General features: G+C 39.7%; 1 protein-coding gene and 2 long non-coding RNA genes across 4 annotated transcripts; all 3 read right to left on the bottom strand.

Moving 5' to 3' along the window:
• Nucleotides 1-5,093: 5,093 nt before the first annotated feature.
• Nucleotides 5,094-6,508, bottom strand: LOC149645028 (uncharacterized). 2 transcript variants are annotated; one of them, XR_016371984.1, is made up of 3 exons: nucleotides 6,461-6,503; nucleotides 6,061-6,389; nucleotides 5,094-5,952 (listed from the first exon to the last, which is right to left on the bottom strand). It is a non-coding gene; the product is annotated as an uncharacterized LOC149645028 (long non-coding RNA). The 2 variants fall into 2 exon arrangements; XR_016371983.1 differs by having other exon boundaries at nucleotides 5,097-5,952; nucleotides 6,061-6,306; nucleotides 6,461-6,508.
• A 4-nt stretch (nucleotides 6,509-6,512) lies between these two features.
• On the bottom strand, nucleotides 6,513-6,951 carry LOC149645027 (uncharacterized). Its single transcript, XR_016371982.1, has 3 exons — nucleotides 6,845-6,951; nucleotides 6,642-6,765; nucleotides 6,513-6,590 (listed from the first exon to the last, which is right to left on the bottom strand). It is a non-coding gene; the product is annotated as an uncharacterized LOC149645027 (long non-coding RNA).
• Nucleotides 6,952-7,128: 177 nt separating this feature from the next.
• On the bottom strand, nucleotides 7,129-24,751 carry LOC149645026 (uncharacterized). Its single transcript, XM_089850398.1, has 10 exons — nucleotides 24,697-24,751; nucleotides 24,488-24,632; nucleotides 24,324-24,404; nucleotides 24,154-24,253; nucleotides 23,842-24,060; nucleotides 23,620-23,774; nucleotides 7,783-8,132; nucleotides 7,610-7,695; nucleotides 7,424-7,534; nucleotides 7,129-7,353 (listed from the first exon to the last, which is right to left on the bottom strand). The coding sequence occupies exons 1-10, from the start codon at nucleotides 24,749-24,751 to the stop codon at nucleotides 7,129-7,131; spliced, it is 1,527 nt and encodes a 508-aa protein (XP_089706524.1).
• Nucleotides 24,752-27,444: the final 2,693 nt, after the last annotated feature.

The following is a 27,444-nucleotide window of genomic DNA, read 5'->3' as shown; positions in this document are numbered from 1 at the left end:
AAAGTTGACTACGGCCACACTATTTTTATGAAAATTGCAGCGTTTTCATCAATAACTATTGATAATATTTACGCTTGCGTAGATAATGACATTCCTTCTTTCAAACCAACAGACAAAGGTGATTTGATTACTAATATAATTTTTTTTGAATACACCGAAATAAAACGTTAATTTATTAGGAGGGATCTTTTACTTCAAAGAGGATGACATTGAACTTTCTACTTATGAAGTAGCTAATACTTTTTGAGGCAATAATTTATCAAGAAGAAATTGCGAATAAATCGCAAGCAGAAAGAGCTACTAACGCCCAAGAATCCGTAAGCCACAAAGTGCAAGTGAAAGGTTTGAAAATCAGAAAAGAAATCCTTTACTTAAAGAAGATCAAGCATCAAACTAAGCTTATAAAAAGAATGAAGGATAAGATTTCCATATTAAGCGAGAAATCGGCTGATGGCGAGAAAGATGTTAGCCAAGCTGCCAGATTTTTCTCTGAAAATGGAAAAGAAATTTTTAATCCTGACTCTAAGTTAAGATTGCGAAAGAAAAGGGGTCTTCGTTACACGACAAAATTGAAAAGGTGGGAAGCCAAAAGATGATCGATTGTGTATACTTGCCTTTGACGATATTAATTTGCAGGAAGGACTTTCATATGATGTTGAAAAGACGAAATCGAATGTTTCGTTGATTTTGGATTTTTATGAAGATCTAATCAATATGGAAGCCAAGCATTAGTTTCAGGGTTAAAGGCTTCAAAACCAATTGGAAGCAACGTATTGGATATTTATTGAGCAAAAATGCTGCTCCTGTTGATCATTTGAAGTATCTTCCAAAAGATTGCGTCAGTTGGCACCAAAGTTGTGGCCTAATACACATTTGAAATTGATGGAAAGTCCATAGAATATCCAAGACTTTTATGACACGGACGTAAAAATGGGTAAGTTCAGGGCTGCACATAAGCTTAGAAGAAAGCATTTGGAATTATCACCATTTTGAAAAATGAAAATTAGCTTGGCAGCGCAGATATTTAGCCAAAGTATTCCTGATAGAATATTTGCAGCTTGTGCAACTGGAACCCTTTCACAGGCAGCCCTATACACAGCAGAAATCTTAGAAAGCATCAATAACTTGTTTGACTGTTGCAATTCTGGAAGAATTGTCAAAGGCATTCCGTCATAATGCCCGATGACTGACGTATCTCCACATCACGAGATTTTTGCAAAAGCCCTAGAAATGTTTTGGAAATTAAAACTCAAAGATTGCAAATTTCGATCTACACCATGCATTGAAGGCTATAAATTATCAATTACTTCATTAATGAACCTTTGGAAAGATTTAAAAGAGAACTATATGTTCAAATATCTTTTAACTGGACGAATAAATCAAGATTTTGTAGAAAAAGTTTTGGGTCTATTAGAATAGGTGACAGAACGAGAGATCACAACACCCTTCATCACTTTCGAGGGCTGCTTCTGTACACTGCTTCTTGAAACCTTCCAATTCATACTGTTGCGATGACGTGGACCAATTTTTACTTGACATTGACACATTTAAAACTCAGTAGATCCAGAATCCTTAAACTTGCCAAGGATATTCGATGATGAATCTTACCCTCCAACTTCATGCAAAGATGAAGAGTTTCAAATCTATCAGAAGTCATTAGTAGGTCAGGAAACAAACAGAGACAACATTCCAGGATATGTACTTTTCAAAGTTTTACAAAAACACGTATGCCAACCATGTTTGGATCAACTAATTAAGAAAAATAACGAGGAGTCCAGTTCGAACATTCTTATCCAGTTCAAATCTGATAACAAAAAACTAATAACACCCACTGTAAACTTTCTGAATTATATTCAAGCTATAAGCAAAGAGTTTGATGAAGTCTTTCCATCATTGATTTACATTTCCAAATTACGCACTCGTCTTACTAGAGTCATAATGTACAAAGTATCTGACAATGCTAAAAATGATCCAAATGGAGGTGACAAGTGGTTTAAGACTGAAAATTCTACTTGCAAAGAGTTTTTAAGAGATCTTGTGCGGTTTTTCATTCAGCTATCAATCCACAGTGCTTTAGAAAAGCAAAATTTGTACAAAATACCAGAAAGTAGAGAAAAAAGACTAAACAGAAAACTTCTTAAAATTCAACACTAAAAAGAAAACATTCACCTTTTTACACTAAGTTTAATAATAATTAACTACTACTCACTGAAAAAACTTGAAATTTCATACAAATTAATAAGCTTCTTGTTGTTTTCGTTCATGTTTTAATTACGAACAAAACTCTCTTCATCGTCGTTTTCAGCTTTTATTGGCCTCGCAGAGGAGCACTATTACTAGCAGACGAATCATCACATAGTTACGATTCTCCAGCAATCCAGATGGCGCTGTCGTCGGCCTCAAAAACTTGACCCTTTTTTAACATTACGGGTATACGAAGAGGCTGATCCCTTTTGAGTGTCGACGAAACGACGATATATCAAACATCCCTATTTTGTATATAGACTGCTATTCCAAGAAAATGAACATTGCTCGTTTTGATAGGCGATCTTACTAATGACGAAATGGAGATTAACGATTTACGGCCAGATTCCGCGCACTGAGGGGTCTGTTTCAGAACAATTACTATGCGTATATATTCGACAATTGAGCTCTATGTCTACCCGAAAGAGAGAAATCGTCATCTTCTAAAGTATATCTTTCACTATCTAGATTAGAAATGTTTCATTACAGTTAATGCACGTTCTCATATTCCGCCAGATTTTAAAAAAGTTCGTAGAAGGAAATAATAGAACGATGACACTCTGTATCCTCTTATTACTTTAGCTATACATGGTTCTTCCAGACTGACACTTTTTAATTGCTCCCCTGCTCATTAAACATCAGATAGGCATCGCACCGTGAGGTAAATTCTATAAATGTTTGGGCACTAAATCTTAGAAAATCAACCCTTAAAGCGGAAATCTGCTCACGATTCGCCCCTAGAGTTGTACTTGCCAGCACAGCTTCAAAAAAATCAGAGAATGTGCTGCCACCTTTAATTTTTAAGGTTGGTTTATGATCAGACCATTTTTTGGTACCAGTGCTGGACATAAGTTGCCATTTAACAGCTTAGACTTAGAGCAGACGACGGTTTGAAGGCGCGGGTTGTTTATTATTCTAAGACTTCACACTGTGAAAGGGTGGTTTGATTTTGATTATTTAGATGGTCTAAACTCAAATGAAGGTGTAAGCTATACTTATTATATTTGAGAATGTTCGGTCCCTCGGGAAAAAAATAAAATAGTTTTATATTGAACGCTTGTTTTATACTCTTTTTATTCCAAAATTTTGGTTTGCGGATGTGATCCTACATAGCCACTATATTGAAATGCATTCGTCCTATTTTAGTAAGTATTTAATTTAGTTCAGTGACTTACACTTGGTCTTACTGTGTGCTTATTATAATGATAAACCACAAATACAATACATTGATCCTTTATTGACGTTGAAAGAAATAGATTCACCTTTGCGTTTGACTAATTTAGTTTCATAATTGTAATAGCAAATAAACATGTTTGAGCCCAATTCTGCCACACGTAATCAAAGGGACAACTTAGTGTTTCCAATATATAGACAAAGTGAACAAATAAACCAATTACTTTCAAAAATATACGTACATTTATATTCAATACTCGAAAATACTCCTCCGCGACGGAAGTCGCAAATATAAATACCACGGACTACAACTACTACTTTGACCAATGAGGCTGCAATTATCTGTAAACAGGCTCTATACTTTTAATCTAAGTTATTATCTATTACTTTTATTTATTAAATTAACTCTGGACATCATTGTAAATAAGGACCTTAGTGATTGTTCCAATAAAAAGCCTTTATTATTATTATTATTATTATTATTATTATTATTATTATATATAATGCCACTAATGATCTATATTAGATTTTAAATAACTAAATACCTATTGAAAGGCTAGACACGGACATGATTGTTAAAAACTTAAATTTTAACATTCTTAACATTTTAATTATTTTCACATTTTATTGACGATTCTTCTGAAAGTCAAAGATATAGGATTTTAAACCTTTATATAATTCTTTAATTTATCTAATGAATAACTTTTGTCTTAAAAGGAAAAAGATATAATTGTTAGCTAGTAAATATTTTAAATTAATATAATTTAACGCGTGTATAACTATGAAAAGTACATTTATGTATGTTGTTATGCACGCAAGAAACAAATTCAAATTCAAAATTCCAAATTATTATAAAACCTTGCAAGAAGTTCACCGCGGTATCTGATTCTAAAATAGAAACTCAAAATATGCAGTGGAAATATATTTTGATATGTGCCAAAGACTATCACTTTGCACAAGTCAGTCGGCCATTCCTTTTATATGCTTTCCACTGGAAAAATCTTGCTCCGCGACAATGGCGCTACTTTCACCTAGTGCGGTTTAAGCTAGGTAGTGTCATTTCATCCCTACCAAGCGACTTGTGGATGTGGAACCCTTTAATTATAGTCATTATTATTGTGGGAGGAGTCACGTCCCACCACTGATGCCAAATACATATTGTGCACCCTCACTGTAGCTGCAGCAAAGAGGAGATAAAGAATGAGTATCAACGTCTATCAAATGCAGGTGTCTATTAAGCCTAATATCCCATCTGCTGAGCCCAGTAAGGCTCTAACAGACCAAATCCTACAATCCGTACATTAAAGCTAGTTAGCGGGCCAGAGAAAACATCTTACTACTATAGAGTCCACTAATTAATAATTAAATAATACGTTACGTCCTTTAGTTCTTTTATTCCAACAGTTTTCCATCGAAGTGAGAGACACCCGTATACCGCCAACTAAGCCCAAACCATGCCGCACCTAAATGAAAAGTGACTAGGCCGACTAAGCGCGTATATTCGGGATCAAAGGTCAAAAGGGAAAACGACGCCTCGTGGCGGCGTTTGTTACTTGTTCCCAAAAAACACATTCACATATGATAATTATACAGAAATATAAAATGTTACAATCGATAAACGTATTAGACATAACAAATATATAATTATTAAACAAAATAGTAGTAGGTTAAAATTAGGAAGTAAAATTTTGTATTTAATTTAAATTTAAAAATTGGTTGATATATATGTTCTGATGGACTAATAATAATAACTAGGCTTTCACTATGAAGGGATTTCTAAAACAAGCCTGTGGGTTGTTTTAGGGTGGGTCCCTTTACATTGCATAGAGGGGTGGTGGCTAGCCCCTATGCCACAGCATACTAACTAGTACCGTTAACCACTACAAGTTTTTATGGAAAGGAGAAACCGGGTTAGACCGCGGAGGAAAACTCCTTTACAGCATCTCTTCTCGAGCCTGTATCGCTTAAGATACAATACGACTCGGGTTCTTTCTTGGTTGCTTGTGGCACAGGAACTTAGGCTTCTCGTTCGATACTGGCGCATCATGTTGACTCCGCTTCCAGGGCGTTCGGTACATTCCTCATCCAGATATGGTAACGGTACATTGGTATGCAGGTTCTTCCATGCTGATACCTCCGATGTGGATAACTCCTCAGGCGCTTCCAATTGTGGGAAGGTATCCGGCCCCTTCATGGTGGTGATACTGAGGAACCTCTCCTCCGATGTCATAAAGTATGAGGGTTATAAAACAATAAATATGAACTGATGTATTAAGGCCAAGTTTAGAGTAACGTTAAAAGTAATAATACGTTACGTGCTTTGGTTCTCTTTTATTTCAACGGCTGAAGTCCTTTATCGTATGGGGATGTGTTGTCCATCTAAGTGACCAAGGAGACACCGGTACACCGCCAAGTCAGCCCAAACCATGCCGCCCCTAACTGATACCGACTAAGCGGGTATATGCGGGATGAAAGGTCACTAATGCCAAATGACGCCATCTCGCTGCATCCATTACAAGGTCCCTAGCTCAAGACCTGCAAGGACCATCAACAAACTGTTTCGTCAGTTTCAGGCCATCAATATCAAGCCAGAGCTGATACTAAATAGCAGTGATTGTGTCATGCAGGCACCATCTTACCTACCCGTTGGTGATGAGGACGACTAACGTTGGTCCAAAGAAGAGGGTGGTGATGGATTTTTCAGGTGTCTTATGTCTAGGATCCCAAGCCTTTGTTGGGTCTCTTATGTCTAGGATCCCAAGTCTTTGTTGGGTCTCTTATGTCTAGGATCCCAAGCCTTTGTTGGGTCTCTTATGTCTAGGATCCCAAGCCTAATAAGCGTTGATTCCTCAGCATTCCAACTGTCGAAACCTCTTATTTCGTATATTGCTGAAGTTTATTTTTGACATTAGAAAAGTGATTTCATTTCCCTTCAAGGACTGACAGTGCACGATGACCGCAAATTTCCCTTCCTATGACTTACGAGTTATTAGGGTGGTGGGAGGTCGCTTTGCGGTCATTTCCCAAGAAATTTAGTTATTACTTATTATTTAAAATCGAGATATCTGTTTCTCTCTTAATTCCTCCTTTGATAAGGCTTCTACCATTCCTCTGGTTTTGGCAATCCTTAACGGGTGATCAGCATCCAGTGGTACTTTTTGTTTCAATGACCCCTAGAAATCATAATAAATTTATAGCTGAAAAAGAACAGATTTTATTTTTACCTTGAAGTTTTCCCTCTGTTCAAAAATGATCCGCATTAATTCCGGAATATAAGAATATTTTTTCTTCTCATATATTGGCACAATGTACCACGCCTTCGTTCGTTTACTGTAGGCACGTGTATCTCTGGAATCCACACATTTATGACCGTTATGCTTATTTCACAAACACATAGGCTATAATAAGTATATTAATGAAATTTTACTTTGGCTGTCCATCTTGTCTACAAGCCCGAGGCCTTCCACAGTGCTTGTTGTGGTCTATGGCGGCTAATTTAATCCTTATTTGGTAGCCCCAGTAGCTACATCACAGACAAAAATTACTATGTCAACATGGTAAACGATGGAAACAAAGTTAGACATACCCAAAAGAGATTCTTTTTGGGGCATACATTAGAATTAGACTGTGGTAACTTTCGAGAAAGCCTGTGTGCCTGTAACAAACAAGATTTGCGCGTGATGAATGGTGGTAAAGTTCATCTCTAGGTACTCACGCATACGTAAAGTTTGTGAAGTATCCCATATTTTTCGAGAGGAACTTCCTCATAACTTCGCTTCTTAATTTTAAGAAAGTGGGAGAGTTGGCTTGTAACCAGGGGTGTTTTTCCAGCTGCTCTTCAGTTAAAGGTTCATGGTCGCAATGATTGAACATGCCTATCTCCAAGTGCCACTCATGCTCGTTGATAAGATGGTGGAGACAAGTCAACCACAAACTCTATAAATATTTGGATTTCAATTGACCACCTGTTCTTCAAGATTCATTCAAGGTAATCATAGCACAATACCTTCATAGTGAAGACCTGTCCTTGACAATTTTTGGAGCACCACCAGAAATGATTACGTAGTAGAGGAGCCCAGTGACATAAATCTCTATGTTCTTTAGATTTCAGTCCAATCTACATGAAACACGTTCTGTTTCATTCACTTGATAAAGGGTGTGACAAGAGATTTAAAAATGGAATCATATTTACTTCGTTCAATCTCTTTAATATTATTTTGTCACCATGCCACGTGTCCCACGAGTGTTTTACACCTGGCAAAGAAGAATCCTCCTTCCCTACGAATAGTCGCAAATAAATTTTTTTTCATAAATATACCATGCATTATAAAATCGCCAAACGTTAATGTCGTGCTTCAAACTAACTTAGCTCAGCTGAAATTGCCGAATGAGCATCTGTGACGACTTCCAGCACTTTGACATTGTGTTGGGCGCCAAGCTCCAGAACCTCTTTGGAAGCACCTTTGAAAGCCAGGAGCTCCATGTTCGGGCTTTTCCCTTCAGCGTGTCGAACGTCTTTGTTGGATATAGCTATGATTTTCTTTGATTCAGTATCTGCCAAAGTGTACTTGCAAAACATGGCGGAATGCCCTGGACTGTCCATCCTTCCATCTCCAGCTACTACAAGTTCTTTTCCCAACAATTCTTCGAAAGTTTCTTTTTGTGTCCTCTCCCAGAAAACATCAACAGCTGGCTTCAAAAAATGAAGCTGATAGCTGATGGTGAAAAACAATTTCATGCCCAATTTAATAATAATGATATATGCCCGCTAGCGAGAACTCTCCCGTCTCCATGTCTATACATCGTTTTCTCTAAAGGTGAGAGGGGATGAATTTTATCTAGACCCTTTATTTTATCATTCTCAAACAATGCAAAAATAATTTTGCATTAGTCCGTGTGCTTTCCAATGTGCTAAGGTTGTACATCACCCAACAACGATCTAAGGCTATAGACTAGTAACGGACTAGCGGTAGAGGGGTGTAGACGGTGTATCCCTCCCTCTGGTCGCGCTCTTGTATGGACTACTTTGCTCGCCCAGTAGGGGGATTACACTGAGCTAAGAGATAAAAGGGTGTGACGTATGCAAACGTCATAACCTTCTATCTCTTAGCTCAGTGTCATCCCCCTACCAGGCGCGTACTGTATCCCCTCTTACAAAAGCGCGCCTAGAGGGAGGGATACACCGTCTAATCCTCTCTCTACTCTATACATTGGCTCGCATACACTATACAGTTACGAAGAGTGCCACAGAGTCTTGAGAAATCCATGCCCAATTCAATACACGCAAAATACAGTGACCACGTCACTATAAGGTGCCATTTCTAGTTTAGCTTACATTTTTTCTCTTTCCGTAAATCGTAGAAAATCAACACAATCAGAAATAAACCCTCGCAGTAACCAATTTCAGTTTTAATTTGCCATAAAAAAGAAATAAATCCATCAACTTACGGGTCTATTGAACGTGTACCTCATGTCTATCATGTCTATGTAATTTAGAAAGGAACCCCACCGTATCGAATCACCCCTCAGTGAGAGAAGGCTTTCTATACATGTATATGCATACAAAAACTGGTTCTAGTGGAAGTCAGGGACAATATATACTCATATACGGGACTATAAAAAATGCGAAATTATTCATTTCTAAGACGAGTTTAAAAATCATTCTACACTTGTGCAAACTAGTAAAAGATACGTTTCGCAACTACTTTTAGAACCCGAGCTTTATATTTAACTTCGAAACCGTCCTCGTGCCACGATATTTGAACTATCAAAACTGTCTCTTTTACCAGTCCCCTTTACGATTGCAATAACCATGTAATCGCGTGCATTTGTCAACCACATAAATGATAAGCAGTCGTTCAGAGACAAATAACGAGGTGATGGACACTCCCAAAATAATTGTACACCGGAATTTCTTTCTACACTCTACACACACTACAATAAATCTAAGCTTTCGTTGTAGGATTTTCTTTTCAGTGCTATGTCATCGAAGTTATTAATGAAATTTATCACGAGATTTGATAAAATTTGCGCGCGACGTGACAATCGTGGCGCGTGACACGAGAATTTTGTTAACAAAAAGGCAGGGCGTTACGCGATTGGTCGGACGTCCTTATTTAAAATTATCCTTAAAACCTGAACCTAATTTTAATTTTAAAATGACTCGGGTGTATTTCCCGAATGTTACACAATAAAGACTGGTCTTATAATTAGTAGAAGAATCTATAAAAAACAACTTAATTTTCTACTTCAACCTCCCTTTAAAGGTTAAGCATAATCCTTATATTGTAGAAAAAGGCACAGCGTCTACACCGATTACTTTTTCCTTATCCATTGGTTATTAGGCACGAAACCAAAAGTGATCACCCCCTTTGATTTTAACGCCAACATGCTAAAATTGCTCGCTTCACTTTTTCCCACGGCCGAATCAGGCATAACCAACACTCTACCATTTCATTTCATTTTAAAACTTGTGTTCCTGATAGTAGAACGTTCAAAAAAATGGAAATTGCAATGAAATCGGGTTCAGCCGACCCGTTTTCAAGTTGTTGTTCGTGTCGGTCCGTGTGTACTCGAGCCCATGGGCGCCTAGGGTGCCCATGTAGGGCAAATGGTGTCGAGTGCACCGATCGATGTAGCTGCGGGTTTGTGGGCAAAAAGGTGCTAGTTTGCACAAACCAGCAAAGACCTAGCACCTCCCGCGCCCCAGACCCCCAAATAATTGTGGGAAGAGCAGGGAGCCAACTCGGCACCTCATCGAAGAATTTGAAAGAGGAAGCGAGGATTCGAATTCTCAAGATGAGGATCCCAAGGAAGATACTTCCTCAGAAGAACTTCCCGAGCTGGAGGTTAGGTTTTGACTTTTTAAAATTAATATAAAATGAGGCCAGTTTGACGGTCCGGGACATTTAGTGTTGCGACCGCCGCATCAAGCGTGGCATAGCGTGAAATTAGCCTAAGTCATTTGTTCATTGGCCAGATTTCTTTAAAGACCATTTTAACATAAGTTTATAAAGCATCCGAGGATAAATATTGCATGCACGCATGATTTGAATGACAGCCCGATTTTTTTAGTTTTCATATGATGTAAAGGACAAAATATAAATTTTATAGCCCACCCCTGCTCCTAAAAAACGTAGGAGTCGCGGTGCCCAGGCAAGACGCCAACCGGCTCAAAAAAGGGTGCGACAAGCCCAAGACCCGGCGATGAGGGGGGCATTTTCAGTTTTGGTAGTGCCTGCCGAGGCAGGGCCGTCTATTAGTGAAAATATATCTAGAGCCGTTGATGTACCTGTAATTATATATATATATATATTTGGAATTAAATTCAAAGGTAAAAGACATTTTTTGTAGGATGTTATCGACGGTCTAGATATCACCACTAAAGATAGACTTCTCCGAAGATTGGCCAGGTTGATTCCGGAAACGGAAGCCATTTTAGGAGAAAGTAAGACATTTTCTAATTGTCTAACAACAGAGACTTTCCGTGTCTCTTTCCATTGACATTTATAGCCGTGTTCAATTGGACTTCAGTAGTATTACTTTCTATACTATATAACATTCTGACTGAACACGACTATGTACACGGTCTTTGCGTGAAAAAATGGGATAAGAAGTAGGGGTTAAAAGCCGGTTAACGGGTTAGTGAATATGGCGTTGAAAGGACATACTCCTGTAAACAGCAAGGGGACAAGAAAGGGGGAATGAAATTACGTCACAGGCGAGGACCCTATACTTTAAACGAAGAGGATAGAAAGAAGAGAAGTAGAAGCTAACGGCTTTGACAAGGCATTTTTAGAGTTCTCGCTTTTCGTTTTTAATTTTACACTGAATTATAATTACGGTAAAATTTAACAGAGGGCCCAAGCGTGTGCCCTTTCCCGGACGCGCACACGATTTGGAGAGAGAGAGAGAGAGGTAAAGCGCTGGCGCTCCGAGTTAGAGAAGGTTACTCTACCTTACTCTCCGTTACCATATTTCAACCAATGTGAGGGCAGTGAAAGATACGCGCGCGTGCTGCAAAATGCATAAAGCGAGAACTCTCAACCTCAGCCTTGTACCCCTCTTCATGATACCCTCCTTGCTTTGAATAAGCTTGCCGAACAAGGGTAAACGCTCATTGACCAACCCTAAGAAACACGCACACACTTCTATTAAAATCAGTCTCAAACTTCCATGTTTCTTTCATGCAATTTTAGTTGCAAAGCCTAAAATATGAATGGTTGATAATATTCAATGTTTTAATGAAATAGTTTTACGTGAAAACGACCACCCTGGCCTCGGAGACGCACCACAAACAGAGGCACAAACTAGCGATAGATTGGGGGAATGTCCCCCTCCTTCCTCACCCCCCGCGCAGGGGCAACAGTTCTGCCTATGCGGAATCTGTATGCCTATGCCAACACCGCTTGAGAATGTGTGCTGTCGTACCATCCAGGGCACCATTCAATGCGAAACCCTCAGGCCACAATTTCAATTATTTTGTTTGGAACCAATGGTACTCATATTGACGATGCGCCTCAGGGGCGAGTTAATCCTAGAGAGGAATTTAGACATTGTTAAATGATTTTATTATAAATCTAACTTAAACTAACTAAATAACTAAATAACGAAACTAATTTTTGTTTGTTTACTTAATAATTCTATTTGTTTGCTTAATAATCATTTTTGTTTAAAACTATTTGTTTGTATAACCGTGTACAAAATTTAATTACCAATGTTCATTTCACTAACCCTTTAAAAACACTAACCCTTTAAAAGTTTATCGTCAATAGTCATTTTTGGGTTTCTCTTGCCCAGAGTCCCCTTTCACTTTCTCGTGAGTCATGTTTACGGAATGCAACCTTTAAGACGTCACAACCTCGCTGGAGGGAAAAATCGCTCCTTATATGGAGTTGCTAAGCGGCTTCCGTACTGCACGTGACCCCTTCGACCCAATGGGCAAGAGCCCCCAAAAATGACAAATTTTTCTCATCGAAGAGAGAAAACTTCGATGGATGAGAAAACTTTAGTAGTACAAAAAATCTACCTGTACGAGGAAGGCACGGGCCGACCTCTCTCCCTCTACCCGTCTTGGAACGGTAAAATTTCGCTTTCGCCGTGTATAAGTTTGTTTTTTTTCCTTTGTATTTCGTATTCAAGTATTAAGTTTTATACAATATCAGTTTGTTATTCCACCGAATGTTACTAATCGACGTTATTTCGACCAACCCTTCAATTTTATTAAAAGGAATAAAATTGGCTTTAGAGTTCTTTTTTCAGTCGGGAATTTTAAAGTATTCTAAGCTCTCCCACTCTTGAGCAGCCCCTCGGCCAAAATCCCACTACATTTTGGTGCCGAAACCCGGGAAATACGTCGATATAAGGAACACTCGCGCTCGGTATAAATCGTCTTAAAACTGGTAACAAAAAAAAATTAAATATGGCGGAAAACGAAGAAGTAGTTGAGGCGACTCAAAACGCGAAACAACTATCTAAATACACTAAGAAGCGTAGTGCAGTACGGTCTGCAGCTACTCGCGCTATCAACGCTATAAAAAATGAACTGAAGTCTGCCACACCTAACGTGGATAAACTAGAAAACTGTGTGTTAATTCTAAACGACAAAGAGTCGCAATTAGAAAACCTTAATAATCTCATCGAAAACCTAATCGATGGAGATGAGGTACAAGAGAACGATTTTGAAGTTTGCTGCAAGTACGCGGACGACATTTTGGAAGCTAGTGCTTCAGCTAAACGCCTCCTGGAGAAATTGGATGGTATAAGGATGCAACAGGCAGCCGCCGCAGTCGCCCAACCTGGGGCACCATCTCTAACCTACGGCTACCAAACACCTAATTTGCAACCACCTCAAACACCTACTCCTCAAGTACCTCAAACGCCTCCACCGCTCGCACCTGGTGGAACGCATTCTACGACGCGAAGCATCTCAGTGACGTCATCAGCACCCAACGTCCGGCTACCGAAGTTGGAGATCGAACGATTCAACGGAGACATCGAAAATTGGCTGAGTTTCTGGTCTCAATATTCAGCGACCATCCACGACAACCCTACTCTACCAAAATCAGCTAAGTTCTCTTATCTTAAATCTTATTTAACTGGGGCTGCCGCTAGGTCAATGTCGGGATTAGCCTCAACTGACCAGAATTATGACACCGCTATAAAGAATCTGAAAGAACGCTTTGGTTGTTCAGAAGATATCACGGCAGTTCACATGAACATTTTAACTAATTTAACGCCCGTAAAGAGAGCTAATGACATTGAAGGACTAAAACGTTTGTATGACACTTGTGAAGTACAAATTCGCAGTTTACAATCTCTCGGTGTAGTCACCGATTCTTACGGTGTCTTATTATGCCATGTATTAGTTAAAACCTTGCCATTAGAACTTTCAATTGATTTTAATCGTAACTACGATCAAAAGTCGTATTCCGTAGATGATCTCCTATATTTTTTGCGTAAAGAAATCGGTTTTCGCGAAAGAGCTCAAGCTAATACAAATAAAGAATCAGAGTCTAGAAAACCGCCAATATTTGTTAACCCCTCTGGTTACAAAAATCGCAATCAAAAATCGTCCCAATCTACTGCCTCCGCTCTTTTGGTTGGCACTAACAAAGGTCGCGGTTACGTAAAAACCTGCTTTTACTGTGACGATTCAGAGCACAAAACCTCGGAGTGCAAAGCCTTAACTCTAGCGGAAAGAAAAGTCCTCGTGTTTAAAAGACAACGCTGCTTCATTTGTCTACGAAGTAAACACCGTACGAAAAACCGCGACTCTAACAGTAAAAACTGTCCTAATTGTGGGAAGAAACACCACATTACCCTTTGCGAAGGGAAAGATGAAGAAAGCGGGTATAATCAAGAGTCTTCAACCTCAAGCCCAACTCAAGCTGCTAATAATCATGTAGGGACGAACGAACCTAGTCGGAACAAGATGGTCTTGCTGCAAATGGCCCAGGCCGTCGGAAAAAACCCTAAAGATGGAAGCACCAAGAAACTGCGCTGTCTACTGGACAACGGAAGCCAGGTAACGATTATCAAGGAAAGTGTTTCTAAAAGCCTGAACCTACCGGTAATCTCTGAAGAAGAACTGGACGTATACCCCTTTGAGGGAGCTGAACCTATACGCAGCAAAAGGAGAAAAGTTCGCCTAGAACTCGCTTGCACTTTTGACCCCAAGCGTCGAGTCACAATCGAAGCTTTCGAATCGAAGAAGGAGATAAGCGGAGCAGTCTTCTCGGTACCAAGTTCGGGTGTCGTTGAAGAAATGAAGAAAAGAGGACCCCGTCTAGTAGACACGCTTGAAGACAACGATGGCCAAAGTGGCTCTTCTTCCATAGATTTGCTTTTGGGCTCAGATGAATACTGGGGAATTGTTTATGGAAGGTTCGAACGCCTTTCTTCCAAACTCGTCGCGCAAAATACTGTTTTTGGATGGGTCATAAACGGACCAACGATGATCACGTCCACGTCAATCGGCATAAACACGGCTTCAGTCATGCACATAAGCGCCGTTACTCCGTCCGAGGAATAATTGGTCTCCACGCAACTCCGATCATTCTGGGAGCTCGACTCAATTGGTATAAGGGACTCGGATTCAAAATCACCAGAACACAGCGATGTTCTAAACTCTTTTGAAAGGTCCATTCAATTCAAAAATGAACGTTATGAAGTTTCGTTCCCTTGGAAACCAAATAAATTGGCACTCGCGGATAATCTCAACGTCGCTAAAAAGAGAACCCAAGTTTTAGTAAGAAAACTGCAATCAAATCCAGTCCTATTCATGAATTACAACGACGTAATTAAGGAACAGTTGGAATCAGGAGTTGTCGAAAGAGTTAGTACCTCTATGACCTTAAAAATGGACCTCCCCACTTACTACCTTCCTCATCGAGAAGTCATTCGCGTCGCCAGCGAAACTACCAAGCTTCGAGTCGTACATGACGCATCCTCACACGCCCTAGGAAGTCCATCACTTAACGACTGTCTGGAAGCAGGGCCTAACCTAAACCCAGAACTTCTGGACGTTCTCATCCGATTTCTTGAGAATCGTATCGCATTTACCGCTGATATAACAAAGGCGTTTCTACAAATTTCGATCTGCGAAAATGACCGAGACGCTGTCCGTTTCCTGTGGATTGATGTAAACAATCCAGATGCTAACTCCAACCTATTGGTATACCGAATGACTCGGGTCCCGTTTGGAGTTACTTCAAGCCCATTTATGCTTGCAGCTACGATACGACACCACGTAAAAAAGTATAAGGAGAAAGAACCGGAAGTCTGTGACAAAGTTGATAAATGTCTATTTGTCGACGATTTGGTCACGGGAGGAAAGCACGTCGAGGAAGCTTTCGAAATATCTACCAAATCAACTGAGATTTTAAAACAAGCGGGGATGTAACTACAAAAGTTCAAGACCAACTCACCGGAACTACGAAAACTATGGCACCTTCAAAACCCAACGACAGAAGAAGCGAAATCCACACAAAGCCTGTCAAATTCAGCAACTCTGAAGATACTAGGATTGTCCTGGGACACCACATCTGACTGCCTGATTTTCGTCATGGATGACCTATTGGAATTTCTCATTCTTCGGAAGAACACGAAAAGATGGGTACTCAAATCTGTAGCCCGAATATTTGATCCCCTTGGATTACTAGCACCCTTTACAGTAAAGGCTAAATTCCTTTTCCAAGAACTTTGGCAAAACGGGTCGACCTGGGACGAAGAATTATCGACAGACCTCTCGTCGAAATTTAACGAATGGTGCGAAGAACTCCGAAATCTGAGAGAAGTAAAAGTTCCACGGTACTATTATTCCAAAACGGGCAAAGAAAATTTGCTAGAGATCGAATTGCACACCTTTGTGGACGCGAGCGAAAAGGCATACGCCGCAGTCACGTACCTCCGTTTCAAGACTTGCGAAGGAAAAATAGGAACAGCGCTGGTCTCGTGCAGAACTAGACTTTCCCCATTAAAGAAACTAAGCATGCCACGATTGGAACTAATGGGAGCTGTAATAGGATCTCGCTTAACTTCACACCTACTCGGAACCTTTGCTATTCGACCCACAAAAATTAGAATGTGGACCGACTCGACTATAGCACTTCAAGAGGATCCGCGACCGAATGGAAGCCTTTCGTGTCTAATCGCGTTAGGGAAATTCAGACCCTAACAAATCCAGCTGATTGGAATCATTGCCGAACTAAGGACAATCCAGCGGACCTACCAACGCGTGGTAGTACCGTATCAGATCTAATACATAATAGTTTATGGTGGAAGGGACCTACTTGGCTCGGTAAAGAAACCGAGGCTCACCCAAAACAGCCAATAACTAAACAAGTATCCAACCCGGAAGTACAAGACGAACTCAGAAACTCCTTCCGGTCTGTTAATCTTGGCGTAGTCAATGTCCAACCAGCTTCCGAGCCGGTATTCGAGCTGGAAAAATTCAGTACATGCTTTCTGAAACCCGTGTATCGAATAACAGCCTGGATCTATCGTTTTACTGAAAACTGTAGGAAAAAGAAAACAGACAGGTCATTTGAGGAACTATCAACGGAAGAGCTCACACGAGCTGAAAAATATTGGATCAAGAGATCACAAGAAGACTGCTTTCACACGGAGGTCACAGCCTTACGTAAAGGGCAAAGCCTAGAAAAGGAATCGAAAATCTATTCACTCCACCCCTACCTCGACGATGACGGTTTACTTTGCGTGGGAGGAAGCTTAACCTCTACCTCTCTGAGCTACAGAGAACGCCATCCGTGGATTCTCGCGTCCAAACATCGACTTTCTGAGCTCATAGCCTACAATGAGCACGAACGTTTACTTCACGCTGGGGTGACCGATACTCTGGTAGAAGTCCGCGAACATTTTTGGATTCCTAGCGGTCGGCAACTAGTTAAAAAGGTGGTACATCATTGTTACCATTGCCGTTGGACTCGAATTAAAGCCTCTGCCGCCGAAATGGCGCCGCTACCGTCCTTTCGAACAACGCCAACTCCGGTCTTTGAAGTTTGTGGTCTGGACTTTGCTGGACCCCTTTACACAAAAGATGGGCAAAAATGCTACATTGGGTTATTTACCTGCGCCGTAACTCGAGCTTGCCACTTAGAGCTGGTAAATGACATGTCGACCGATAGCTTTCTTCAGGCATTTAGACGATTTATTGCCCGCCGTGGGATAGTTAAATCCATCTATTCCGACAACGCCAAGTCATTCAAAAGAGCCGAGCTGGATCTCAAGGAACTGTTCAAAAACATTCGAAGTCCGGAAGTATGCCGTTACTTTGGCGACCTAAAAATATCTTGGCACTATATCGTAGAAAGAGCCGCTTGGTGGGGCGGTTTCTGGGAACGCCTAGTCCGCTCAGTTAAGGGCTGCCTTAAAAGATCCATGGGACAGGCCCGTCTCACCATTGACGAAATCACGACCTACCTAACAGAAGCCGAGGCCGTCATAAACTCTCGACCAATATCATACGTCTATCAAGACGCTGGTGAACCAACTCCTCTCACCCCAGCGCACTTTTTGGTCGGAGGTCGACTCACCGCACTGCCTTCAAGGTCGTTTACGCAAAACCCTACAACTCCTGCTACGCGAATTCAATTAACCAGACGTTTGAAATTGCGTCAACGAATAAATGATACCTTCTGGTCGAGGTGGAAATCCGAATACCTTTTGGAATTACGCTCTGCGCACCACCGCTTAAATAAGATTCCAACACCGGAATTAAAGAAAGACGACGTGGACTTAATTGAAGATCAAAATGTGCCCCGTTTATGTTGGAAGATGGCCGTAATTGAAGAAGTCTTTCGCGGACGCGACGGTATCGTAAGGTCTTGTTCGGTAAGACTTGCAAACGGCACTCGACTTAAACGACCTATACCCCTCCTTTACAACCTTGAGCTAAATTAGGGAGCACCTTATCTTGAACTGATAGTTCAAGGGGGGAGCGTATGTTAAAGGATTTAATTATAAATCGAACTTAAACTAACTAAATAACTAAATAACGAAACTAATTTTTGTTTGTTTACTTAATAATCCTATTTGTTTGCTTAATAATCATTTTTGTTTAAAACTATTTGTGTGTATAACCGTGTACAAAATTTAATTACCAATGTTCATTTCACTAACCCTTTAAAAACACTAACCCTTTAAAAGTTTATCGTCAATAGTCATTTTTGGGTTTCTCTTGCCCAGAGTCCCCTTTCACTTTCTCGTGAGTCATGTTTACGGAATGCAACTTTTAAGACGTCACAACCTCGCTGGAGGGAAAAATCGCTCCTTATATGGAGTTGCTAAGCGGCTTCCGTACTGCACGTGACCCCTTCGACCCAATGGGCAAGAGCCCCCAAAAATGACAAATTTTTCTCATCGAAGAGAGAAAACTTCGATGGATGAGAAAACTTTAGTAGTACAAAAAATCTACCTGTACGAGGAAGGCACGGGCCGACCTCTCTCCCTCTACCCGTCTTGGAACGGTAAAATTTCGCTTTCGCCGTGTATAAGTTTGTTTTTTTTCCTTTGTATTTCGTATTCAAGTATTAAGTTTTATACAATATCAGTTTGTTATTCCACCGAATGTTACTAATCGACGTTATTTCGACCAACCCTTCAATTTTATTAAAAGGAATAAAATTGGCTTTAGAGTTCTTTTTTCAGTCGGGAATTTTAAAGTATTCTAAGCTCTCCCACTCTTGAGCAGCCCCTCGGCCAAAATCCCACTACAGACATAGATAACGCAAACTTGAGATTTCAAGCTTACGCGAATCTATGTCTATCCCTCTTTGGGTTCCTCGGCCTTGGCAACAGGATGGTTTTGCCAGCCTGTTGTGTAAGGCGTATTCGTGAATCATTTCCAAGCCCCGATGGGGAATACCGAGGGTTCCAACCGGGAAGATTTCCGGGGTAATTGAAAGAGTTGCCTGAGGGGGGGGAGGTTAAAGAGGGAGATTTTTGTAAATATGTTTATAATTTTTATGTTTTTTTTTGTAAATATGTTTATAGTTTTTATGTTTTGTAAATATGTTTATAATTTTTATGTTTTGTAAATATGTTTATAATTTTAATGATTTCTTAGTAAACCTTTATTTGAATTCATACACGTTTTGTAAATTTGTTGCAATTCACTCATATAAATAACATTTTTCCCTATAGACTAGTGGCGGTAGAGAGGGGGTGTAAACTGTGCATCCCTTCCTCTGGGCGCGCATTTGTGAGAGGGGATACTTACGCGCTCGGTGGTGGGATTACACTGAGCTAAGAGATAGAAGGGTGTGACGTTTGCATACTTAGAACTGCCATTACTCTACGAAATTTTTAAATTAACATCATTCACCATGCTTACTAACAAATCCCTGTTAAAGACTCAAATTTTTAGGTGCACGAAAGCTTCCCCCCCATTTTTTACCTATATCCTGTCGCAGTCCTCCCCCATCATTTGTAATGGCATGGCCCATCCTTGGTAACCGCTGCTGTGTAGCTCGGAATTCATAAAGTTCTACAGATTTTATAGTTTTTAAGAGAATTACAAAATAAGCGTCCTTCCAAATACAAATTTCATTTTCTTTTATAATTTTTCGGAAATTTTTAACCCCCCCCCCGATTTTTTTTTATTATGCCAGACGCGTACACGATAACACGATACGAAGAGAAGCTCGGAGAGAAACGAATTGAAAGCGCGACGTAGAGAGAGAACTGCCTGCCTGGTATATAGTGAGAGGGGGAAGAGGGAGAGGGGGCGTCTCGCCCGGAGAGGAGAGAGAGGAAAGAAATGTAGTTTAAATTTCGCGGGCGAGCGAAGGGTCTTTGGGGAGGGAGCGAGGTTGGTAGGGAAAAAACACGTTTATTGGGAGAGAGAGCTTTCAGAAAGGAGGATATATAATAGGCCTTTTTAAAAAGTTCCCTGTACAAACGATGTAATGGGGGAGGAAAGCGGAGATGGAAGGCATTTTTCCCTCCCGCGTTTCTGCGCGCGCCCCATGTGAAACGTCATTTTTTAAATCGCCTATTATACAGGCTCCTTGGTCTCCGGCCTTCTATCACGGTAGTAATAGCATGGATAAAGAATTCGCGTGAGGAAATTTGTTTTCACCCTATAGGATAGGCAACTCCCTATCTCGGACGGCATCTTATTCTGTATATACTCTGTTACAACATCGGTTGTCAGCACGCGCAAACCTAGGTCTCTATGCAACCTAGGTTTATGCGTGCTGACAAGAGACGAAAATCTTCAGGCTATTCAGGATTTAAAATTTCCGCGAGTTTTTTTAGCTCGGGTGCACGGACCTCTAGGCCTTAGTTTCAAATACGTGTAATAGGCTGTAGGCAATTTCACACGTATTTGAAACTAAGGTCTAGAGCTCCTGCACTGGAGGTAAAAAAAACTTGCGGATATTTTAAATCCTGAAGATCCTGAAGTTTATGTCTCTTGACAGCACGTACAAAGCTACGTCACATAGAGACGTGGGTTTGCGCGTGCTGAGAACCGATGTTGTAACAGAGTATATACAGAATAAGCTGTCATCAGAGATAGGGAGTTGCCTATCCCGTAGAGTGAAAAGAATTTCCTCACGCGCATTCTTTATCCACGGTAATAGTATCAAAAAGAGGGCTAAAAAAATTGGGAATTGAATTTTTGTCAAAAGGAGCCTTTTTATGAACTCCTTCGGTGGAAGGGTAAGAACACCCTTCATCTCTACTCCCCCCCTGCAAAATATTCTTTTCGCGGGAGGGATGAACACCCTTCGGCCCTGCTTTCCTCCACCAGCAACATAGGGATTTTATGTAAGGCCAATTTCAAAAAAGGACTGGCAGACTAAGCCCCCCCCTCATCATTTTTTGACGGCCACGCTTTTGATGGAATCTGATGGGGTAGAACTTCAATATTTTTGGTCTCAGGCTCTAAACCCAGTGACACACTGAGACATTTCGTGAATTTCAAGGTCGTCCGCCAAACACCAATGTATCTCTTGTGTGTAAAATTTATATCCTATTTGGCTTGAAAGGCCAAATTTTCAGTCTGCAAGTGGCTTTACGAATTTATAGCGTATATTTATTTAGACTCTATTAATTTATATGATTAAAAAAGCCTAATTTAAATGAAATAGTATAATTTTAATTGCAACTAGCCTTTTTTAATCATATAAATATTATAAAAAAACCGTTTCTACAAACGGAAAAAACCTGACCAGCCGAAATAAAAAGCAAAGAAAATGTGTTAAGATAATGAAGTTGACGCCCCTGATAAGAATCGACAGTTTTTAGCTGTGACATGTGAAATTATTTGTCATGACGTAATATTACCGCTTTAATAAATGGTGGTGTTATATGAAACGGTTAGAATAAACAATATCTGTCCCTTAGAGGCCGTCACAAGAACAGTGAGTGGCGACCCAAAATCAACGATGTAGTATATATCAGGTTTTTTCCGTTTGTAGAAACGGTTTTTTTATAATATTTATATGATTAAAAAAGGCTAGTTGCAATTAAAATTATACTATTTCATTTAAATTAGGCCTTTTTAATCATATAAGATAATACAGTCTAAATAAATATACGCTATAAATTCGTAAAGCCACTTGCAGACTGAAAATTTGGCCTTTCAAGCCAAATAGCATATAAATTTTACACACAAGAGATACATTGGTGTTTGGCGGACGACCTTGAAATTCACGAAATGTCTCAGTGTGTCACTGGGTTTAGAGCCTGAGACCAAAAATATTGAAGTTCTACCCCATCAGATTCCATCAAAAGCGTGGCCGTCAAAAATGATGAGGGGGGGCTTAGTCTGCCGGTCCTTTTTTGAAATTGGCCTTTACATAAAATCCCTATGTTGCTGGGGGAGGAAAGCAGGGCCGAAGGGTGTTCATCCCTCCCGCGAAAAGAATATTTTGCAGGGGGGTAGTAGAGATGAAGGGTGTTCTTACCCTTCCACCGAAGGAGTTCATAAAAAGGCTCCTTTTGACAAAAATTCAATTCCCAATTTTTTTAGCCCTCTTTTTGAAACTATTACCATGGATAAAGAATGCGTGTGAGGAAATTCTTTTCACTCTACAGGATAGGCAACTCCCTATCTCGGACGACAGCTTATTCTCTATATACTCTGTTACAGCATGGGCTCTCAGCACGCGCAAACCCACGTCTCTATGTGACGTAGCAGCTTGGTACGTGCTGTCAAGAGATTAAAAACTTCAGGATCTTCAGGAAAATATCCGCCAGTTTTTTTTAGCTCCAGTGCAGGACCTCTAGACTAGGCCTGTGCGAGTACCCGGTACCCGAAAATTACCCGGTCGGGTATCGGGTAGGGCACCCGACTAATGGTAGTTTAGCTAGGCCTAATTATTCGAGTACCCGTTAGAAATCCGAGTACCCGTTAGAAATCCGGGTACCCGACCCAATACCCGATTGGAAGTTTTTTCAACTACCCGTACCCGACCCGAAACCCAAAAATCACTACCCGCACAGGCCTACTCTAAACCTTAGTTTCAAATACGTGTGAAATTGCCTACAGCCTACAGCGATTTTGAGGTTACTGTATGGCTAGTGTACCCGCCTATCCATTACTACTTCCAATTTCCCCTCACTATTACCTGACTTTTACTTAAAAATATTTTTCCCTGACTATTACCTGACTTTAAATTCAAAAATATTTTTCCCTGACTATTACCTGACTTTAAATTCAAAAATATTTTCCACTGAATATTACCTGACTTTTAATTCAAAAATATTTTCCCCTGACTTTTTAGGCCTATTTTCAATTTCCCAGACTTTTCCAGGTCGTGTACAAACCCTGCGATACATTGATACCCACTAGAAAAACGGAAACGTGGGCGTAAGAAATTGTTTTTAAAAATTTACGAAAAACTATAAAAGAAAATTGAAATTTCTATTTGGAAGGACGCTTATTTTGTAATTCTCTACAAAACTATAAACAGCGAAAGAGGAGGAGGGCTGTGACAGGATGTAGATCATAATAAAAAAGGGAAGAATTGTTTTTGGGCAGAATCTTTACTAGGGATATGTTTGTAGGCATGATGAAAAATATTAATTTGAAAATTCTGTATATAGGCAAAATGAAAGTACTCTATGGAGTATTTCTCTCCTTATTATAAGATAGGGTTCTAACAGAGTAGCTTCTCTGAATGGACGTTACAGAATGGGGTCCCAGCACCATAAAGAAAAAGACTGAATTACCTGAAAAAGGTGTCTTTTCCAAAAAAATGTACATTGGAATGTTGCATCAATAACGCCACTTTTCCGTACTGGTTACCAGAGAGAACTATAGAACTTGCAAGTGATAAATTTCCAGCATAGAGGCCGTGAAAATTCGGTTGGCTTTCCCATTTGCCCTATAAGAGTTGAGATATACCTTAGGCATTTGTGATTGAAAGAAAACAATGGAAATCTACTAATTACCTTTGCATGTTTTCCACCTGATCCTTCGCAACAATTCCACGTATAAATGAAGGCGGTAGCTCGCCTATGAACTTTGTAGGTGATGGCTGATTTGCAATATTGGCACTTTGTTCCAAAAGCTTTTTGAACAAGAGATGTTAGAAAAGGAGTAAACACAAAACACATAGGTTCCCTTATTATTTCTTCAGCCGTTAGATGTTTAGGTTTTTGCGGCACAGGCTAAAAAGAGTAACATATAAGTATTAATTTGAAACATATAAGTATTAATTTGAAATTATAAGAAGATTGAAGAATTAAAGTGGGAGAACTTACTTCATTGTACTCAATTATTAATTCTTCATAATCAGCACCTTTATCGTCATCTTCCGTAAAATCATTTTCAAAATTGAGATCATCACATTCTCCTTCATTACTATAAGTGTTTGCGGAGATTTAGGAAAATTTCTAACAAATTAATTAAACAATATTCCAAAAAATATTACTCTAGATTTTCAAGTTCGTCTCCCAATGCCTCCTGCTCTAGTTCATCAGCGTCTCTTTCCATTTCATCTCCATCTTCCTCCCTGAATTAAGGTTGCCCAAATTAGAAATAACCAAGACTGTAGGATTGTTTTAAGTTTAACACAAATGAAAAGGGCATGTTTACTTTTCAAGCTCTTCCTCCTCTTCCATTTCCACTTCAAATAAAGTACGTTTTGCCCGTTTTGTTGGAGTTCTTTTAACAGGCGTATTAGCCAATGGTGACTCCACAGCCAAACCTAGGCTCTTATAGGTAGGAGTCTCTGGTTTATCTGCAAATAAAAGAAAAAATAAACTCCCGGGCTTAGTTAGGTGAATAAAGCATTGAATATCTACCTTTTGGTGTCACACGTCGATAATGTATTTGAGGAGGAAACCCTGGAGATGTCATCATCTCAAATGTGGTAATGGCATGGATGAAGGATGCACGTGAGGAAATTTGTTTTCACGCTATAGGATCGGCAACTCCCTATCTCGAACGACAGAATATTCTGTATACACTCTGTTACAACGTCGGTTGTCAGCACGCGCAAAGCTATTTCTCTATGTAACGTAGCTTTGTACGTGCTGTCAAGAGACAAAAAACTTCAGGATCTTCAGGATTTAAAATATCCGCGAGTATTTTGGCTCGAGTGCACGGGCCTCTAGGCCTTAGTTTCAAATACGTGTGAAATTGCATACAGTCTACTACACGTATTTGAAACTAAGGCCTAGAGGTCCGTGCACTCGAGCCAAAATACTCGCGGATATTTTAAATCCTGAAGATCCTGAAGTTTTTAGTCTCTTGACAGCACGTACAAAGCTACGTTACATAGAGAAATAGCTTTGCGCGTGCTGACAACCGACGTTGTAACAGAGTGTATACAGAATATTCTGTCGCTCGAGATAGGGAGTTGCCTATCCTGAAGAGTGAAAACAAATTTCCGCACGCGCATCCTTCATCCATGGTAATGGGGTCAGTTTGAGTAATTTTCTCAGTGGTATCAAACACACTTTGGGTCCATTTATGACACATTTCCCCCTGGCTTGTTTTCAATAAACATATAAATATATATTAGCCAACAGCATAATAATTACTGTGAAAAAGAGGATTGGGGGCCTCAAAAACTTACTGCAGTTTGTCAAGCAGGAATGTCACAAATTTATCATTTCGGGATCCTATTCCCATACCACACCGATTCTTCTCCGTTGTCCATCTTTCAAAAACTGCTTTATTAAGCTTAATTCTATGGATAGGTTCTGCAAAACAAAATGGATTTCTAATTTGTCAGACAGTAATTGGTTTAGTTAAATTTTTTACCTTTAGTCGCCATAGTATCTTTACTTATAAATGAATTTCCAAAGCCAAAATTTGAAAGTTTCCTAAGCCTTGGTCAAAACAAACGTTTCACTCACTGTGATATTTTCCTAAACTACAAAATATTTTCTAATAGTTCAGTTACTAGTACTATTAATTCTTAAATTATGTTATGAAAATTATAATAAATGTAACAAAAAATTATAAAAACAGCAACAAATTCGTGTCAACTTTATATTCAAATCGTAACGAACTAGTCTAGTACAGCTCTCTACGACAGCAAAGTTAGAATGAATTTCAAACTTAGAAAACCGTTGCGAAAACCGGATGAAACCGAATCCTGAAAGAAAAAGACGCGACAATATACCCTAAACGGACGCCCTACGCGCGGGTTCTAGCAAGCCATGATTGATATTGTATTGGACAGTCCAGAATAGGGTCTTTGTATGACGTCATATAATTCAGCCAATCGTGGGGTATGGACTTTTTTGGAAATCCTATACAACACTGTCTTCTCCTGGCGCCATCTAGCGTTCCAGATCGGTAATAAACGGCGCCGACGTAACCTTTAACAGTAAAATTAATTTTTTCATCAGCCGGAGTCATGACAATTACTACATTATTTAAAACTAGCTCCCACTTTGTAATTTACGATGGTGTAAGTTACTGTTTCCACGAAGTTAACAAAGGCTAAGCAGAACTAGGCAATGATAGAGTTTATTGTCCTGGGATTAGAGATGGCCGATACCGATCGATACCGGTACAGACATGAACCGATACCGATCGATACCGATATGGTATCGGTTGATTCCTATAGGCGCGTACTAAGAAAGATTTTCGCTTATTAGTTGTTAGATAAACTGAATTCAGGTACTTTTTATATAAATGAGAACTCGTCACGATTGTAATTCATAGAAATGAGATATTATCACCATCGTTACGTTACGAAAAGACCTAAAAATGTCATGTAGCGTCATTTAACGCATTTTAAACGAGTATCGGTTTAGTATCGGTATCGAACTAACCGATCCGATACTATCGGGAAACCCTGAGTATCGGTGCCGATACCGATATGGTATCGGTACCGGTTCATCCCTACCTAGGATAGATGAGGTATTTAAGTCTAAACAATTTTGAATATTATTTGCTGTATAACTAACATTCTCGTCTTGGCAGAATGAGGGTCCAATTTCGACACTAAAAACCTGGTAAAGATAGATTTTCCATTCAGACGATACCAGTCATCAGATTGCCTTGTTTGGTTTATACCACCAACAAATGTTCCAAAAGATGAACTGAAATGTAAACATTTCCAATGTGGAAAGTGTCGATATCTTAGTCGATAATAAGAAATTATTAAATCCATAATTAGAAAAGAGGCAACCACCTATAGTCTATCAATCACAGATGGGAATCTTTATTGTTTTTTGTTTAACAGTTATATACTAAAGAAAAAGAAGGAGATGGAAGCAGTTACTCCACGAACCAAACAAAAAGGCTTTCTATTGGATCAAAATGTCGATATGCCGGATTAACGCCTAAATCCAGATCGAAGAGGATCAGTGAGAATGAGCAACATCGTGCCAAGCTGAATAAGAAAATCAAGTAGTTGGAAAAAAGTTAGAAGAATCTAGCGTAGAGTTAAGCGAGACTCAGTGTAAACAAATGAAAGTTATTATGTCTGAGATAAATGATAAAGGTGCTGCTGCGCTTGAGCAACTTTTCAAAGAAACTGGCCGCAAGAACAAACTTTTAGAGCGCGCCCTTAGACATTCTTGGAAATTAGA

Source organism: Phalangium opilio, unplaced genomic scaffold (assembly GCF_054372755.1).
Source record: "Phalangium opilio isolate 3A_F unplaced genomic scaffold, DU_Popi_V2 ptg000090l_1, whole genome shotgun sequence".
Classification (NCBI taxonomy): Eukaryota; Metazoa; Arthropoda; class Arachnida; order Opiliones; family Phalangiidae; genus Phalangium; species Phalangium opilio.
Note: the sequence above shows the minus strand (reverse complement) of the source record. Positions and strands in the feature narration are given on the sequence as shown.

Bases quoted from the DNA above. Each gene is read 5' to 3' on its own strand.
- LOC149645026 (XM_089850398.1), bottom strand. From the start codon at position 24,751: ATGACATCTCCAGGGTTTCCTCCTCAAATACATTATCGACGTGTGACA. The intron at 7,696-7,782 runs GTTAGTTTGAAG...GACTATTCGTAG, and splicing joins GGCAATTTCAGCTGAGCTAA to GGAAGGAGGATTCTTCTTTG. The intron at 7,354-7,423 runs GTATTGTGCTAT...AAATATTTATAG, and splicing joins GACAGGTCTTCACTATGAAG to AGTTTGTGGTTGACTTGTCT.